This window comes from Chrysochloris asiatica, unplaced genomic scaffold (assembly GCF_000296735.1).
Source record: "Chrysochloris asiatica unplaced genomic scaffold, ChrAsi1.0 scaffold00027, whole genome shotgun sequence".
NCBI classification, from domain to species: domain Eukaryota; kingdom Metazoa; phylum Chordata; class Mammalia; order Afrosoricida; family Chrysochloridae; genus Chrysochloris; species Chrysochloris asiatica.
In genome coordinates, this window is record NW_006408545.1 from 7,290,710 (window position 1) to 7,307,484 (window position 16,775).

At 37.9% G+C, this 16,775-nt stretch overlaps 1 protein-coding gene across 1 annotated transcript in view; it reads right to left on the reverse strand.

The window, feature by feature from the left end:
- RFX6 (regulatory factor X, 6) overlaps positions 1-8,802 on the reverse strand; it is an 85,468-nt gene extending 76,666 nt beyond the window's left edge. Inside the window, exons 1-4 of the mRNA XM_006839899.1 lie at positions 8,583-8,802; positions 8,133-8,289; positions 4,720-4,843; positions 2,740-2,801 (exon numbers count right to left, since the gene is read on the reverse strand). Of these exons, the coding sequence (XP_006839962.1) occupies positions 2,740-2,801; positions 4,720-4,843; positions 8,133-8,289; positions 8,583-8,802 (563 nt within the window). The remainder of the gene's footprint in view (positions 1-2,739; positions 2,802-4,719; positions 4,844-8,132; positions 8,290-8,582) is intronic.
- Positions 8,803-16,775: the final 7,973 nt, after the last annotated feature.

The window sequence follows — 16,775 nt, forward strand, 5'->3', positions numbered from 1 at the left end:
TTAAATTGAGTCAATTTTGAAACAAAGCTGATTTGGTTAGAAGGCAAGAACCAATTTTATATTTTTCAACCTGGAATTTTTTCAACCTGGAATTCTATTTCTTTGTCCCTAACCACAATTCTGTTAACATCAAAATCAACCAAATAAGTATTAATTGACAATTTTATACATGTCACACAAGAGAAAGTATATGAAAATATCTCTATTCTCAAAAAAAAAAAAAAAAAAAAAAAAGCCTTACTATCTGTCGGCAGTAGGAGATAAGTTAATATAACATTAAGATAGGTGCTGACAAACTGCTCTGAGGGTACAAAGAAATAAATCAAGAAACTAGGAAAAGCTTTAAAAGAAGAGCAAGACCATGAGACAGTCTTCTAAAAATGGCTAAAATTTCAACATTATATAGGAGGGAGACAGCATGAGCTAAAGACTGACAGTAGGGGTAAAACAAAGGGAAGGGTACTGAGGCAAAGATTTGGCAAGAGCATATGCTACATGCTGATAAATGAGGAGTAAATGATAAGATAAGAAACAGATTGCAACTCAGTCATCATGGACTTTGAATGTCAAGGTGAGAAGAGTTTGTCTTTAATTAGTAAAAATTATGAGCTTGTGAAAGATATTAAGCAGGAGAGAGAAATGATTTAATCTAATTTTTCAGAAAATCAACTTGAGAAACTTCTGTAGAATGGAATGAAAACAAAGTGAAGGTTAGGTTATGAATATGAGAATGAGAAGAAATATACTTAAGAAAATTATAAAAGTTGGACCTAATTTTTGGTCAAATCATGAGCTGGTACCCAAAAAGGCAGACACTAGCCACATGTAGACACAGGCCACCTGAAGCATGATTACTCTGAATTAAGATGTGCTATTCCTGGTGTAGTGCTGTGGGTTAATGTGCCAGACTGCAAGCCATTTGAACTGCAAGGTTGGTGGTTCAAGTTCACCAGCTGCTCCTTGGAAACCCTATACAGGGTAACTGTGTCAGAATCAACTCTAGGGCACTTAACAACAACAACAATACATGTAAATGGAGTCCTGGTGTGGCATTGTGGGTTAATGTGCTGAACTGCAAAGTTGGTTTGAACCACAAGGTAGGTGGCTCAAGCTCACCAGCTGGTCCTTAGAAACCCTATACAACAATAGGACTCTGCAGAGGAATAATATGGAAGAGAGGGCTAAAGGAAAGGAAGAAAGAAAGAAGGAAGAGGCAGGCTAAGGAATGGGACAGTGATCAGATTCTCTCAGCCGTTTCAGTGGTGCTTTCCTGGTTTTTCACATAAAAACACAAGTAGGAAATGCTAATATAGGATACAACACACTGGAGTAAGCAGATGAGTGTGTTCAGTGTCAGCCTGTAAGCAGTCTAGAGACTCTGGACACCGCTAAAGACCACTGAGTAGTTAAGTGCTTGGCTACTAACTAAAAGGTTGGCAATTCAAACCCACTAGCTGCTCCATGGGAGAAAGGTGTGGCAGTTTGCTTCTATAAAGACCGTTGTTGTTGTTGTGATGTGCTGTCAAATCAGTTCTGATTCATAGTGACCCTGTAGAGGGTCTCCAAGGAATGGTTGATGAATTTGAACCACTGACCTTTTGCTTCAAAATGACCTTACAGTCCAGTACTTATCCTACAGTGCTTCGACAGGACTTTAGCCTTGAAAAACCTATGAGGCAGTTCTGTTCAGTCACTATAAGTCGAAATTTTTATTTGAACATGTGGCCATATACATTTTTGAACAGTCCTAAACTGGATCTCAGGGCAGAAGAGATAGTGGACAAACTAGAAAAGGCTCATTACAATAGGGAAGAGAACTTGTGTAGTGATAGGACAGAAAAGCCATAGGAAGAGTTATGTTCATTTAATTATCTCAAGCGGGTATATCAGCAGGTTTAAATGCTAGGCAGGTGCCAAGGAAAATGAACAGTTAAAATGAGCCATTGAGATTTTGCCCAGATAAAGAACTAGATGGACCAAGAGAGTGATGTGGTCAATGGAGTTGAGTGGGGAGGACTGAATATATAACTTCTCTTACAAGAAACAGCCCTGAAAAAAAATAATAGAGCAATTGCTGAAGGTACAATGGGTTCCAGCTTTTTTCCCTAGCATAAAAGAATATGCTTATAGGCAGAAGAAAAACATAAACTGAAGATGCTGTGGACAGGAAACTATGAACTGGGCATTCTACAGTGCATGCAACAACAACAAAAAATACCTAAAGATTCCAAGAGAGAAAATATATGACAGCTTATGTTTAAATGACATGACCAAAGATAAAAGGTTATTTTCTTGAATGGAAAAGAAGGCAGTATTAAGAAATTATTATCTAGGAAAGAAAAGTAGAGGGAGAACTTGAATTGTGCTAAGGCACTTTCTTTCAGCTCATAACTCTAACTCCATGGCTTTGTCCCTGCTTTTCAAGAATGTTGTAGATTCTAGTCTATTACTTAATTAACCTATGCATTTCCCTTTCATGACAATTGTACCTTCAGGAGTGGTGTCAGTATATTGTGATTACGATTTTCTGTATAAATTTAAGTTTTTTAGACATCATTCTAAAATCCACTTAGTTTTCTTTTTAGTTCTCTTATATTGGTAAAAGTCTGATTCATCAAGAAAATAATACCCAGTTTTATTCAACTGATTCTTTACTGGTAAAGACAATACATATTTTAAATTTGTGTCAATCCTCATGTTTAAGGACAGATTTGAAATGTGTTCATCAATGTGTCTTACTTTGAATGGCCTCTTGTTCCAAGTCGTCGTGTTGTTAGGAGGGGAAATTTCTGGCGAATTGTCTAAAAAGAAAGTCAATTGCTTTAGTTTTTGGAAAAAATATTATTCTATTGCAATCTACTCTTAATCATAACTTCACGATAATGAAGTTTGCAATCACTGAGATAAAACAAAATGAGTGATATTTTGTGAAACTGATGGTCTGCTCTGTATACCTTCTCTCAATGCACTTTCAAAAGCTTTAAAAGAAAGCAAGCGAAAGTTGAATTGTGGACAATATTAATTTGATAAGCAATATATCAACAGGGACAAGGAAGTTCTTTTTTTGATTGGAGTGTTATATTGCCATTGTCTCAATTTCCAGGGGAGATTGTTACAATATGTGCATTGCTTGATTTTACAACCAAAACAGTGCACTTAGTGAGAGAATTGAGTTTCTTCTTAATAAGGCCACCCAGATGGTCATCCTAAATCCTTCCCAATGCATACTCTGCTTTACTGGATCACTATAATAGTAATATAAATTGTATCTTTGATATATTTTTTTCTCTAAATTTGCTAAAATTAGGATATGATTAAGGAACAAAAATGTCTTCTACATGAAACAGAACTTTTAAACCCAGATCGCAGGAGACCTACACATGAATTTCAGAGGGCTCCATGGAAAACTTGTTGCATGTGTTAATTTCCTGGAGACTGGGTCTATATATAGTTTTTATTAGAGTCTCAAGGTGTCTCATGATCTCCAAAACAATGAAGAATTACTGCTATAAGGTGTTCTCATAAAATAGTAATGCTAACGTGGTCATTACAAGCTCAACCTCCTTATTTTCAACCTCCTCATTTTATAGAGTGAATGAACTGAGTTTCAAAGAGGTTAAGTGCCTCTCAAAAGGTCTTACTACACACTAAGTATCAGTCTAGGCTAGAAGCTAGATCACTTGACTGCCAAAAACCATTATCACACTGTCTCCAATAGACAGGTATGTTTTCTTAGTTAATTAAAATTTTAAAAAAACCTTGAAATTTGGACAATAACATTCAGTATTTTTTGGACAACGAGTCCCTCTACAGGTTAGATTCTGGAGTTTAGTATATATGAGATGCAATACTTGAGACCCCAGCTTCTACAGTTTTTCTAGGATGTTTCAGGTTCTCAAACAACAGAGTATGACCAAGAATCTCACAAGAAAAAGGCTTCCCCAAAAAACTTATATGTTGCTTTTTGATTCTCAAATGATATCAGTAAGTCTAAGTGGTGGTGGTGGTGGTGTGCCGAGGAGTTGGTTCCGACTCACAGCAACCCTGTATAGGGTTTCTGAGGCTGCAAATCTTTATGGGAGCAGAAAGAGATTTCTATAGATTCAGATCCTAAACATTCAAGTTGAGTACAAAGGAATGTTTTTAAACAAGAGAAATGTAATAAATTCCATCACAAACCCCTGGGATTTTGAGGTAGAAAGATAATCAGCGTGAAATGGAGAATTAAGAGAACTGGTTAGATAATGGGGTCCTGGTGGGGGACCCCAAAGTCGGCAGTTCAAACCCACCCAGCTAGTTAGGGAATCCTATAGAGGATCACTATGAGTCAGAACTGACAGGATGGCGCTTAACAACATTTAAATAGTAGATTAAAAATCTATTGAAATTTTCATATACTTGAACTAGTAAAATAAAGATAATTACTAACTACATTAACAAGATACATGCAACCTCCTTTTAATTTGCTTCCTTACACAAGATGATACCGTGCTTTTTAATACATCCCTCTTTGAAGGGAATACAAATACTCATATGAAGCTTTAAAACCATGTTAAATCTCCTGATAGCCAGGATTCTACTAATATGCACAATACATAGTAGTTCCAAGCACAAGCAGTTCTTAAGAGACTTCATTTATTCTTGTGAAACAAATATCTTAATATTCTCTATGACAATGAGCACACATAGATTTGTTTCTAACCAGTATATGTCATTTACCTTTCCAAATGTGGCTGCACAGGCTGGTTCCAATTTCTCCTTCCTGCAGAAATCTAAATAATGTGCATAAAGGATGCACCTTGGTAAGCAAACTCCTTCACATACAATATAATTTTCTTCAAGCCTAAGGAAAAAAGCAGAAACATTAACTCTCACTTTTTATGTATTCTTCCATCCATATTGATTTAATGCCAATTTTAAATGCAAGTAAATGAGGTCATGAATTAATTTCCTTATTCTGAATATTACTATAAATCAGATCATAAGGACTAAAGTCAGAAAAGCAAGAACCCACAGTTAACTTCTACTAAACCAAAACCAAAACCCAATTAGTTGCCATTGTGTTGACTCCAAAGTGTTTCAGTAGAAAACTTCTTTCCATAGGGTTTCAAGGCAGATTGCCATGACTTTCCTTCAAGGTGCTTCTGGGTAAATTCACATTGTTGACCTTTGTGTTGTTGTTGTTGTTAAGTGTTGTCGAGTCGTTTCCAACCCATAGCGACTATGTACAGAGTTTCCGAGGGTGTAAATCTTTACGGGAGTGGAAAGCCTCATCTGTCTCCCGTGGAGTGACTGGTAGTTTCGAACCACTGACCTTAAGGTTCGCAGCCAGATTCGTAACCACTACTCTACCAGAGCTCCTTAGTTGTTAGGAGTGCTTAACTGTTTACATCAGGCCTATGTGAATTTCTATTAATGAATTTAAAAACTCATGATTAACATAAAATCTCTTCTGCCTGGTCTGCATTCGAAACATTAAGTTTCACTTCTGGGCAAATCCTCACTCTTCATTCACCATGGTTTGCTCTGTGATACAGAACTATGAATGATGAGAGTGATGATGATGGTGTTTTAAAGAACTCAACCTTCTCAGGGCTGCCAGGCTTCTGGTTACCAAATGCCTACAATCTCATACTTGGATTTATAAACAAGTACTGAGTTTCAAGCAGTTAAGCAAGGTGGTGATGTGGTTATTTTCAAAATACATAAGGTGAATTCATTTCACTTAAGTTTGAAATATACTGATTTAGTTCTATCTCTTTATATTTTTATTGTGACCAGTACAATAATTAAGCATCCTGAACATTTGAAATGCACATATATTTCATCATTGTTGTTAAGTGTCGTTGAGTCGGTTAAGACCCATAGCAACAATGAATAGGGTTTCCGAGGCTGAAAATCTTTACGGGAGCAGATCGCCTCATCTTTCTCCCGCGGAGCAGCTTGTAGTTTCGAACTGCTGACCTTCCGGTTCACAGCCCGATTCGTAACCACTACACTACCAGAGCTCCATACCTCCAAACATGATATATGTTACTTCAACTCTATGTTATGATATAATCATAGAAATTTAGAACATTTAAAGGTAACTTCTTTTCATCTAGATGTCCACAATTGAAATTGAATATAATTTATATAAATACAATAAATATATACTGAAATATTAGCAGTGACTGAACAGCAATCTAAAAACCAGAACCTCTAAATTCTATTCCTGTTATATTTTTAATAATTCAGTAGTCAATTTTGGCTGAAACTTACTTATAGTACAGTAAAATTAAAATAATTAAAATACAAAAACTATGCAATATTGAATGCCTATTCATATTAGAACTGGGTAGAACTCATAAGAATTCTGATTTAATAGATTTCTAATTTGCATGAGATAAAAGCTAAAGAAGATGTACAGGTAAAGCAATAGAAATCTACTATTTTTTAGGGAAAAAGAAGACTAAAAACTTGTAAGATCTAGTATTTAAAAACATAAAATCAGTTTGCATACATAAAACCTAACACAACATTGACAGTGAAAATTAGAGTTAATCAGTCAGATTTTTCATTCTGATTTTCGATTCTAGCTTTTAACACCCTAAAGAAAATCTATTACCTTAAGGGTTTCAAAAAAAATTCTCAAAATACAAGTAACTCACTTTGTGTGTTATTAAATTTTTAACATATATTTTTAATAAAGTATAGAAAATTCAAATAAAAAATGACAGAGTTTTATCATTTCAGAAGGTTTAAAAATCACTAAGAAACATTCAACTGTTTTAAAATTAGATTTTAATGGCATGCATATAATACCCACTTCTCACTGGACTATTGTGATATTGTAGTAGGCATTGTCTTTGTCTTCAAAATACTGAGTAATTCTAAACAAGAGTACAACTTTAATTTGAGATATGGCATTTTTTTTCTTTAACCTAAACATATGCATGTTTCTAAAATAAAACTCAAGATTTCCACTCAGTGTGACCTGGAAAAAAAAGGAGGAGTGACCATTTGAAACACCTCCATAACATAAATGAAAGCAGACGACATTTATCCCAATTATGCTATGAATAGACTGTCTTACATATTCCAGATAGTTCCGTTTAGTTACTATCCGCCTGTATTCTTAACCAATAAGCATGTTATCAACTTTAACAGGCAAGCTATAACTAGAAGAAAATTTGGTTTACACTTCAAATAGCTGAAAGACTTAAGTTATAAAATGATAAACATTTAGATTACATACATTGCGATTCAAATTCTTAAATAGATAAAAATAAAATTTACTAGGTTTTATTAGACATTACTTTTTATATTATATTTTCAAGATTTAAATCCTAGGTTATAAATTTTACATATGAACAAATTATAACTAAGCAATAAATAACCCTTTTTATTGATATATTTGTTTATTACTGGAATTTGGGAGGAAATTTATACTCCTGCTTGATCAAACACAGGGAAAGCTTAATTTTATGCTTTTAAATTCTTATTATTTTTAGATCAGTATTTTATAATGTTCTGTATATGTAGAGAGCATATTGATACATTTTTAGTTTTCAAGAATTTGCCACAAAGTCCAATTTGTGACATTTTACTATAATAAATCATACATGATATGTGCTGTAAAAAAGTTGGACATTTTTATCTGATTTTCTAAAATGTCCCTATTTAAAATGCATTTCATCTTATGGCTAATACACTATTTTTAATTTGTTCTCTTATCATAAAGGCAGTGTTAAAATTAAGACTACCCCTTATTTAAAGTGATAGATTTAAAAAAAAATGCTTTATAAACACACAAGCTGCAAAGTATCAAATATATAAGGGCCAAAGTGATTACATGTCAAACAAAAAACTTATGACAAAAATATTTATAATTGCTTATATCTTTTAAATGGCGGTTTCCCTCAATAAGAAACAAAATAATGTAGTTTTTACTTGCATCGCATGCCATTTTTGATCAATTACCAGATTCTGTTTCTATCCCAAATATAAATGTAAAATATTTTGGATAATTTCTCATTTATCTTTTACATTTCCAAAAGTTTTTTGGAGAAGCAAATTGAGAAAAGCAACTGAGAAGACATTGGCTTCAACAGGTGCTTAAGTGTACCCCTGTAACCTGTGGGAAGACTTACCACTGTAGAGTCAGCTGGGTTTGCTTCTTTTTGTCCTTCATAATCTGCGTAATAGTTTTCTTCTGTGAGAGGTGTAGATCCGCTGCTTTGGATTTGCTGTCATGAATGTCCACATCTTCTTCTTCAGAGGAAAAATTGCCATTGCTTAAATGCATTTCTGATTACAAGTTGAAAGGATGATAAAGAAAAGCAGAATATAAAATCAACTAAGTAACCTCTAAAGATACTTTTGCTTTGGGGTGGCCAAGGGATGTGGGAGCAGTTATGCAAAATTACCTAGAGTTCATGAACTCTAACTCACCAGCATTATCCCGGTGAAACAAAGATCTGGACAAACATTCTACGTGTGTATGTGTGTATGTTTGTGGTGTGCTTGTGTTTCTTATTGGATGCCCTTCTTGGGGTACACTCTTGTCCCATTCAATTCGCCAGAGGGAGCAGAGCACTCACCTGATTTAACTCCCACCCGCAGCTCCAGGTCTTCGTCTTTCTCCCCGCTGCCCAGTGAACCCCCGGGCTGTGCCTCATCAGCCAGGTACACCCTTTCCTCAGGGTAGGCGAGCAAGCTCTTGCCCAGTAGTTGAACACAACACTCTTGGATCTCAGGGGAAACTTGGGGCGAAGGATGAGCCTGCAGGAAGGAGTCTTCCAGCTCAGGGACCTTGGCCATCCTCCTGGCAGCCGAAGACCTCCGTATCCGCAGCTGGGCCGCCTCCCCGGGAGCCGGGAGCCGGGAGCCGGGAGCCCTGAGCCCGGGGCGTGGCGTGGCGGGGCGGGGCTGGGGACCTGGTGCCGCCGGGGCGGGGGAGGAGGCCACTGGCTCCCGAGCCGGGGGCGTCTCAGAGGAGGGACCCCGAGTGCTGGAAAAGCTCTGACCGCCCCAGGGGCGGTGTGAGCCGAGGCGGGGCCAGCTGCCTGTCTCCACCTGTCTACCGTCCCGGCAGATGCTCAACTGGGAACTCACTTCCTCACCTGAGCTGCAGTCACGCCCCGAACAAAGGAGCCCCATTTCCCAGACCCTTTCCTCTCCTTTCTCCTTGTCTGTCATATTGAGCTAGGTCCGAGGCCGCTTTTCACAAGCAAGACTCTGGTTGCCCAGAAAACTCCAAACTCCTTTCCAGGGATAGGGCAGCTGCAACTGTTCCCATCTCTACTGAGAGACTAAAATGATGTACCCTCCGGATCTGTATATTTTTCTTTCTGGTTGCTTCTGACACAGTGCCTGGACTCTGTGTAAGGCCTTGGGCAGCGGGACTACCGCTCAGTTTTGCTCAGCAGGTTGTGGCTTTCTCCAAAGGCTGAGGACAGATCCCACTGCATTACATACGTGTCCAGACTGTTTTGCTCATCCAGGCACAAGTGGGCTGGTGGCCCTCGGACATCTGTCCCTGGGCTTAGAGGAAAAGGTACATCTCCATTTTACAGTATTCTCTGATTCAAGCATGTAATGTAAGGAATGTTTGGTGTCATTAAAAATGAAATCACAGTGCATTTCCAATCCATAATGGCAAGAATCATGTATTGTGGAAAAAGATAACTTATTCTCTCTTTAAACCGCAGCAGTGCACAGAGACTTGGGGGTTGATGTTGAGTGACTTCCACAAAAATCTCTTCCTTCCATCCATCCTTTGTACCCTTGTCAAATACACCTGTGTTTACTATGTGCCTATGGCTCTTCAGTTGTTGTTGTTAAGTGCCATACTGTTTCAACCAATAGCGACCCTTCGGGAGTGGAAGTGTGGGCTAATGCTCTGGACCCCAAGGTCTCCTTGAACCTCAAGGTGAACAGCTCATAGGCTGCTCCTCGGAAACAGGGTGGCTATGAGTCGGAACCGACTGACGGCACTTAACAACAGCAACAAAATAAGGTTGCCGAGAAGCAGCTGATGAGTTTGAACTGCCAACCTTATGGTTCAAACTGACCTTGTGGAGGAATGCTCATCCTGCTACAGCGCCATATCAGGACTCCACATGGCTCTTAAGGGAAAGCAAGAATCTTGCTTTGGTTCACATTACCTCACTACAACTACTTTGTCATTTTTATTGGCAAGAAATCTCCCTTGAAATTTAATATTAAACTAGATCACATTGACACTTACTTTAGAAAATCCAATGGGACCCAAATAAGTTAGTTAGCTGAGGTTGAGTTACTTGGAGGAGTAACACAGTCTAAGAGCATACCTTGTGTAAGCAACCAAAATTGCTCTGTGCTATGGAGTCGGTTCTGACTCATAGCAACCCTATATAGAGTTTCCTAGAGCAGCTGATGGATTTGAACTGCCACCTTTTCAGATAGCAGTCCAGTGTCTATCGTAATGTCACAGCACCAGGGCTCCAAATTATAGGTGTAATGGTATCTCCTCCATTTATTAGTACCACTTATTGGGAAAGGCATCAGTTTCCTCATTTCCTGTTACCTTCAGTGCACATCCGGAACCACTAGGACAACTTTACATAGCAGTCTTCTCTACCCAGTGCCCTGAAAGCCTTCAAGCTTTTACAATACCAAATCTAGAATGTTCCCCCTGGGACTCTTCTGTAATGAGAGTCCTTGTGATCTGAGGTTCTTTTTTAATTTCTAGAAATACTAAGTACTTGGTACCCAACTAGGATGATCGTACACATGTGTGTGTGTGTGAGTCATACAGATACCATTATCCTATTGAATTGATCAGTGGAAGTACAATAGAGATCACGGAAGTCCCAAGTGAACATTTTTTGCCTTATTTTAATTAACCATGTGCTTCACAAAATGACATGTAAGTTCTTTGTGCTTCTGTCCAGACACAGAAAGTCTGAATAAACCTGTAACAAGAAAGAAAAATATCAGTAAAAAAGCATTAGTAATAAATTCTTTTGAAACTTCAAGAAGAAAAAAGTCGAGAACAAGATGACTTCGCCGGTGAATTTTACCAAATATTTAAAGAAGAATTAATTCCAATCCTTGTCAAACTTATGGGCTACAGTAGAAGCAGTGCTGAGATAGGGGTGAAGAGGTAGAGGTGATGCTGTCATAATCCTGAATTACCACTTGTAGTTGTTATAATGAATTTAGGCTCATGAGAACAGTATTGTACAGAAATAACAGTAATTATCAAAGTGTTCATAGGCAAATCAGTAGTGGTGGTGGTACTGCTTGCGTGCCTTGGAGTCTGTTCTGACTCATAGCATTTCCTTTTAGGATTTCTGATGCTGTAAACCTTTACTAGTGCAGACTGATTCAGCTTTCTCCCTCATAGTGGCTGGTAGATTTGAACTGCTGATCCTGCTGTTAGAAACCCCACTCATAATCCACTATGCTACCAGGGCTCCTTATATATATACATGTTTGTTAAGTGCCGGTGAGTTGGTTCTGACTCATGCAGACCATATGTAGGGTTCTCAAGGAGCAGCTGGTGGGTTTGAATAGTTGACCTTATGATTCACAGTTCAGTGTTTATCCTACAAAACCACAATAGAAATCCATACCTTCAATTGCTTATATGCAAATAAAGGCCAGAGTTGAAGAAAATTAAAACAAGTCTACAAAAGCAAAGATGAGGCTTTCTGCTCCTATAAAGATTTACAGCCTGGGAAACCCTGTACAGGGTTGCTATGAGTCGGAACAAACTCCACAGCACATAACCACCACCACAAGAGCAAAAATATGACCTCGAACATATCCCACCTGAATTTAGAGAACTTTTCATAACAAATTTGATGCATTGGACACTAATGACACAAGACCAGAAGAGCTGTGGGATGACATTAAGAACACCATATAGGATGAAAGCAAAAGGTCCTTAAGAATACAATTTAAAAAATAAAAGAACAAAATGGATGTCAGAAGAGACTTTGAAATTTTCTCCCTAGGGCAAATGAAAGAAATGAGGAAGTCAAAGAGCTGAACAGAAAGTTTCAAAGGACAGCTCAAGAAGACAAAGTAAAATATTATAATGAAATGTGCAAAGACCTGGAATTAGAAAACCAAAAAAGAAGAACATGCTCAGCATTTCTCAAGCCAAAGAACTAAAGAAAAAAAGTCAAGCCTTAAGTTGCAATATTGAAGAATTCTACAGGCAAAAGTGAAGGGTTAAAAAAAATACTCCCAATGTAATAGATTGGCACAGTGGCAGCTGCAATGGACTCAAGAGTAGAAACAATTGTGAAGCTGGCACAGGACCAGGCAGTTCTTCGTCCTGTTATGTATAAGGTCGCTATGAGTCAATACCAACTCTATGGCACCTAACAACAACAAAAACAGGGACAAAATATTGAATGATGCTGAAGGCATTGAAAGAAGATGGAAGGCAGAAAAAGTCACTGTATCAAAAATAAATGGTCAATGTTCAACCATTTCTGGAAGTAGCAAATGATCGAGTACCGATGGCACTGAAGGAGTAGGTTGAACCTGTGTTGAAGGCACTGGCAAAAAACAAGTTTCCAGGAATTGACAGAATAGAAATTAGACTCTTTCAACAAGCAGATGCAGTACTGAAGGTGCTCAATCATCTATGCCAAGAAATTTGGAAGACAACTACCTTGACAATTGATTGGAAAAGATCTATATTCGTATCCATTCAAAACAGAGGTGACCAGATTTCCAGCCATGGGTTTCCCTGTCGGTGTGGTGGACGTGAGAGCAAGTAGCCAGTGCTATGGCCAGGAGATAGGGCCTTGGAGAAGCTGAGGTGGAAACTGAGCAGCCAGAACTATGAGGAGCAGGGCCTCACCTCACAGGTCCTGGATGCCTCAACCCTCAGCTTCAGCACCAGACTGAGGTGGTTAGCCATTTGCTTCATGGGTGGTATCATCTGTTCCATCCTTGATACCAGATTGCTGTGGCTGCCCCATGGCATGAAGCGTTTTCCAGTGTTTTACATGTTTTTTTTAAATGGGACCCACAAAGCAACCGAAGAGAATGTTTGAAACCACAAGATTGCTGGCAAAAATTCTTGTATATCTGTACTTCATATTCATATCTGTATGCTGTGTTTTGGTGGCACAAGAAGGGGCTGGCCCTGCTATTCTGCATACTGCAGTTCCTGTCTGTGACCTGGTACAGTTTATCATACGTCCAATATGCAAGGAGTGCAGTCCTTAAATGCTGTTCGTCTCTCTTAAGTGGAACATCAGAAACTTTTGGAAGAAACATTTGAAAGTTGGTCCTCTGCTTTTGGTGAAGAACACCTTTCCTGATATAATCATTACCCCCAATCACTGTCATAACAGTTTTTGACCACTGGTGTGCTGGCCAAAAGTATGTGTGTGATTAAACTGTAGATGCTTGGGTATTAAAATACATTATGCATCATTCCTGTGCTCTTCTAAAGATAAAGAGATTTTCATCATTGCCTACTGAAGTCTTGTTTTCATTCATTTTTTAATCTTTTAAACAGCTTGTGAGATGTGAATATTTAAGCATAAATCAGGCTGTAAGACATATTCAGCTTTTTTGGCTCTGTTAAACTATCTACATTGATTTTATCATTAACTGTGAAAGTTTTTACCTTAAGCTAAAAATTGCTTAGTATATATAATAAAAAATAATATGTGAATCTCTACAATTTTGAAATAAAGGCACATATGAAAAATAAATAAATAACAACAAAAAAAAAACACCCAGAGGTGACCCAACAGAATGCAAAAATCATTAAACAATGTATTAATATAATTGTTATTGATAAGTGCCGTCGAGTTAGTTCTGACCCATAGTGACCCTGTACAGGGTTTCCAAGGCTGTAAATGTTTACAGGAGCAGAAAGCCTCATCTTTCTCCCCCGGAGCAGCTAGTAGTTTCGAACTGCTGACCTTGCGGTTCGCAGCCTGATTCGTAACCACTACGCTACCAGAGCTCATATCATATGCAAGTAAAATTTTGCTGAAGATAATTCAGAGAACTGCCAGAAATCCAAGTCAAATTAAAAAGAGGACTGGGAACTAGGGATATCATTGCTGAAATTATATAGATTTTTGTCTGAAAGCAGAGAATACCAGAAAGATGTTTACTGTGCTTTATTGGCTATGCAATGACTTTTGACTGGATCATAGCAAACTCTGATAACACTGTAAAAGAATGGGTATTCCAGAACATTTAACTGTGCTTATGAGGAACCTGTATACAGACAAAAAGGCAGTTATTTGAACAGAACAAATGGATGCTGAATGTTTTAAAATCAGGAAAGGTGAGCGCCAGGTTTATATTCTTTCACCATACTTATTCAATCTGAATACTGATCAAATAACCTGAGAAGATGGGTTATACAAAGAAGAGCATGGCATCAGGATTGGAGGATTCCAAGTAACAAATTGCAACATACAGGTGATACAACCTTGCTTGTTGAAGCAAAGACGACTTAACATATATACTGATTCATAGACTCCTGTTGACCTGGAGATGAAAGAGAGAAGAGGAAGGGCAGTATGGTGAGACCTGGGGACACCTGAGTCCATGGACAAGGACATAGCCACAGAGGGCTAGAGCTGAGAGTGAAGCATTCAGCTGATGAGTGAGGGGAGACAGACAAGAACACCCAAACTTGCAGATAGTACCCATTTGAGCTAGCCTTGATGGCTTAATAATCAGAACTCGACTAGGGGAAGATAAACAAACAAACAAACAAAAAGATAAAGGAAATGAGGATAAATTGCTACAATTTAATGAACTTGACCTATACTCATGGAGGTAGTAGCTCAAAATACCAACAAAGAAGGAAGAAGTCTTTGCATCAAGTATCAAAGCTATCCCTTTGTATACAGAATAGATAGGGATGGGCGACTTTGATATTGGCTACCTAAGATGAGAGGGTGATAAAGGCGCAAAGTGACCGGCTTACAAGGTTTCAATAGGGAATTTAGTTTAAGAGTGTGTGGGGGAAGAAAGAGTCCCCACTGAATAGTTTTCATCTTGTCTAGATGGGTCTGGTAAAAAGAGATGGGTTAAGATTCTTATGATTCAATAGTGAGGAATTGTTAATTGTGACTAATTGCAACTGTCACAGTTGTAAAGATAGAATTTTGTAGCAAAAATGAGGGTGTAGTTAATCTTACAGTCCAGAAACAAAGGACCCCAGGACCATCAAGGGAGAAGAGCACAAGCAGAATGTGTGACCTTATCCAGAGAAGCAGAGATGCCAGAGATGGAGGCAGAGATAGGGACATGGAAAGAGGGAACAGCTGAGGACTCTAGATTCATGGAAAGAAAGGGACTGAGAGCTGGTGGCCAGCAGGCAGACTTGCAGAATGTGCCCTTTGATGGTTTAAATTATTATATATGCTTGAGTGTTTAAAAAAAGAAAAAGAGCTAAAATGAATAGAAATATTCATTTAACTGATGGTACATGGAGGGGATTATAATCATTGTAATGAAGCAAAGTATATAATTTGTTGACTGTAAAACTGATGATCTGCCCTGTAAACTTTCACTCAATTCACAAAAAAACTTAAAATAAAATTTACTGATGAAGATAAAAAACCACAGCCTTCAGTATGGATTGCACCTTAAGTAAAGAAAACAAAAATCCTCACACTGTACCAGTAAACAACATGATAAACGTAGAAAATGTTGACAAATATTTCATTTTAATTGGATCCCCAATCAGTATTCATGAACATTGTTGTTAAGAGTCATCGAGTTGGTTCTGACTGATAATGACCCTGTATAGGATTTCAAGCAGCAGCCAAGAAATTAAATGATATATTGCACTGGGTAAAGGTTCCAGTAACCAGCTCACCATTACTACCCAAGAGCCTGTGAGATTTATTTTGAAGAGGTAAATCTATAACTTACACTCCACGCTGCTCTGTGGGATCAGGCTGGGACCAATCTTAGCCTTACCATTTCTAAATTCCCACTCTTGGGTCTTTCCCTTCCCTTTCATGCTCATCCTTGACCTGTTTTTCCTGGGAACATTTACTCTTAAAATCAGTCTTGCACGTGAATACGTAATTTGGATTGTTCTAACATGAGATGTGGAGTCCTGGTGTGGAGTTGTAGGATAAACACTGGACTTCTAACTACTCTGTTCCTGTAAAGATTCCTCAGAAACTCTATACAGGGTCACTGTGAGACAGAATCAACTGGATTTCAGTGGGTTAATATGCCTCCTTATAGGGTTGAAATGGGGATTAAATGAAATATAAGGGAGGATCTTGTACAGCGCCTGGAAGAGTGAGCCTTGAAAAGGTAACTATTTTTATTTCAATTCTTTAGATGTCTTTCAATTCTTATAAGCAAGAAAAGAAATTTTATTATCTTATAAGCAAGAAAAGAAAAAAGAACATCTTTCTTCTTGCCTAGACTGTTCCTGGAATTGGTGTGATCTGGAGTTTTCATACACTATGAACTATGAACTTTTCTCCTTTGGAAGTTCAGGTTTATTTGAATATCTATTTAGGCTTAATAAGTCAACTTTGAAAAAAAAAAAAAAAAAAAATCCTTCATGGTCTGCCTTTTGTTAATAGCTTTAATGCTGATACTGCTTCTAGTGTGGCACTGCAGGCTAATACACTAGACCACAAGGTGTCTGCAGTTCAAACCCATGAACTGCTCCTCGAAAACCCTATACAGGGTCGCTGTGAGTTGGAACTGACTTGACAGCACTTAAGAACCACAACAAGTTTACTTTGGGAAAAAAAAAATCTTCATATTCTGCCTTCTGTTAA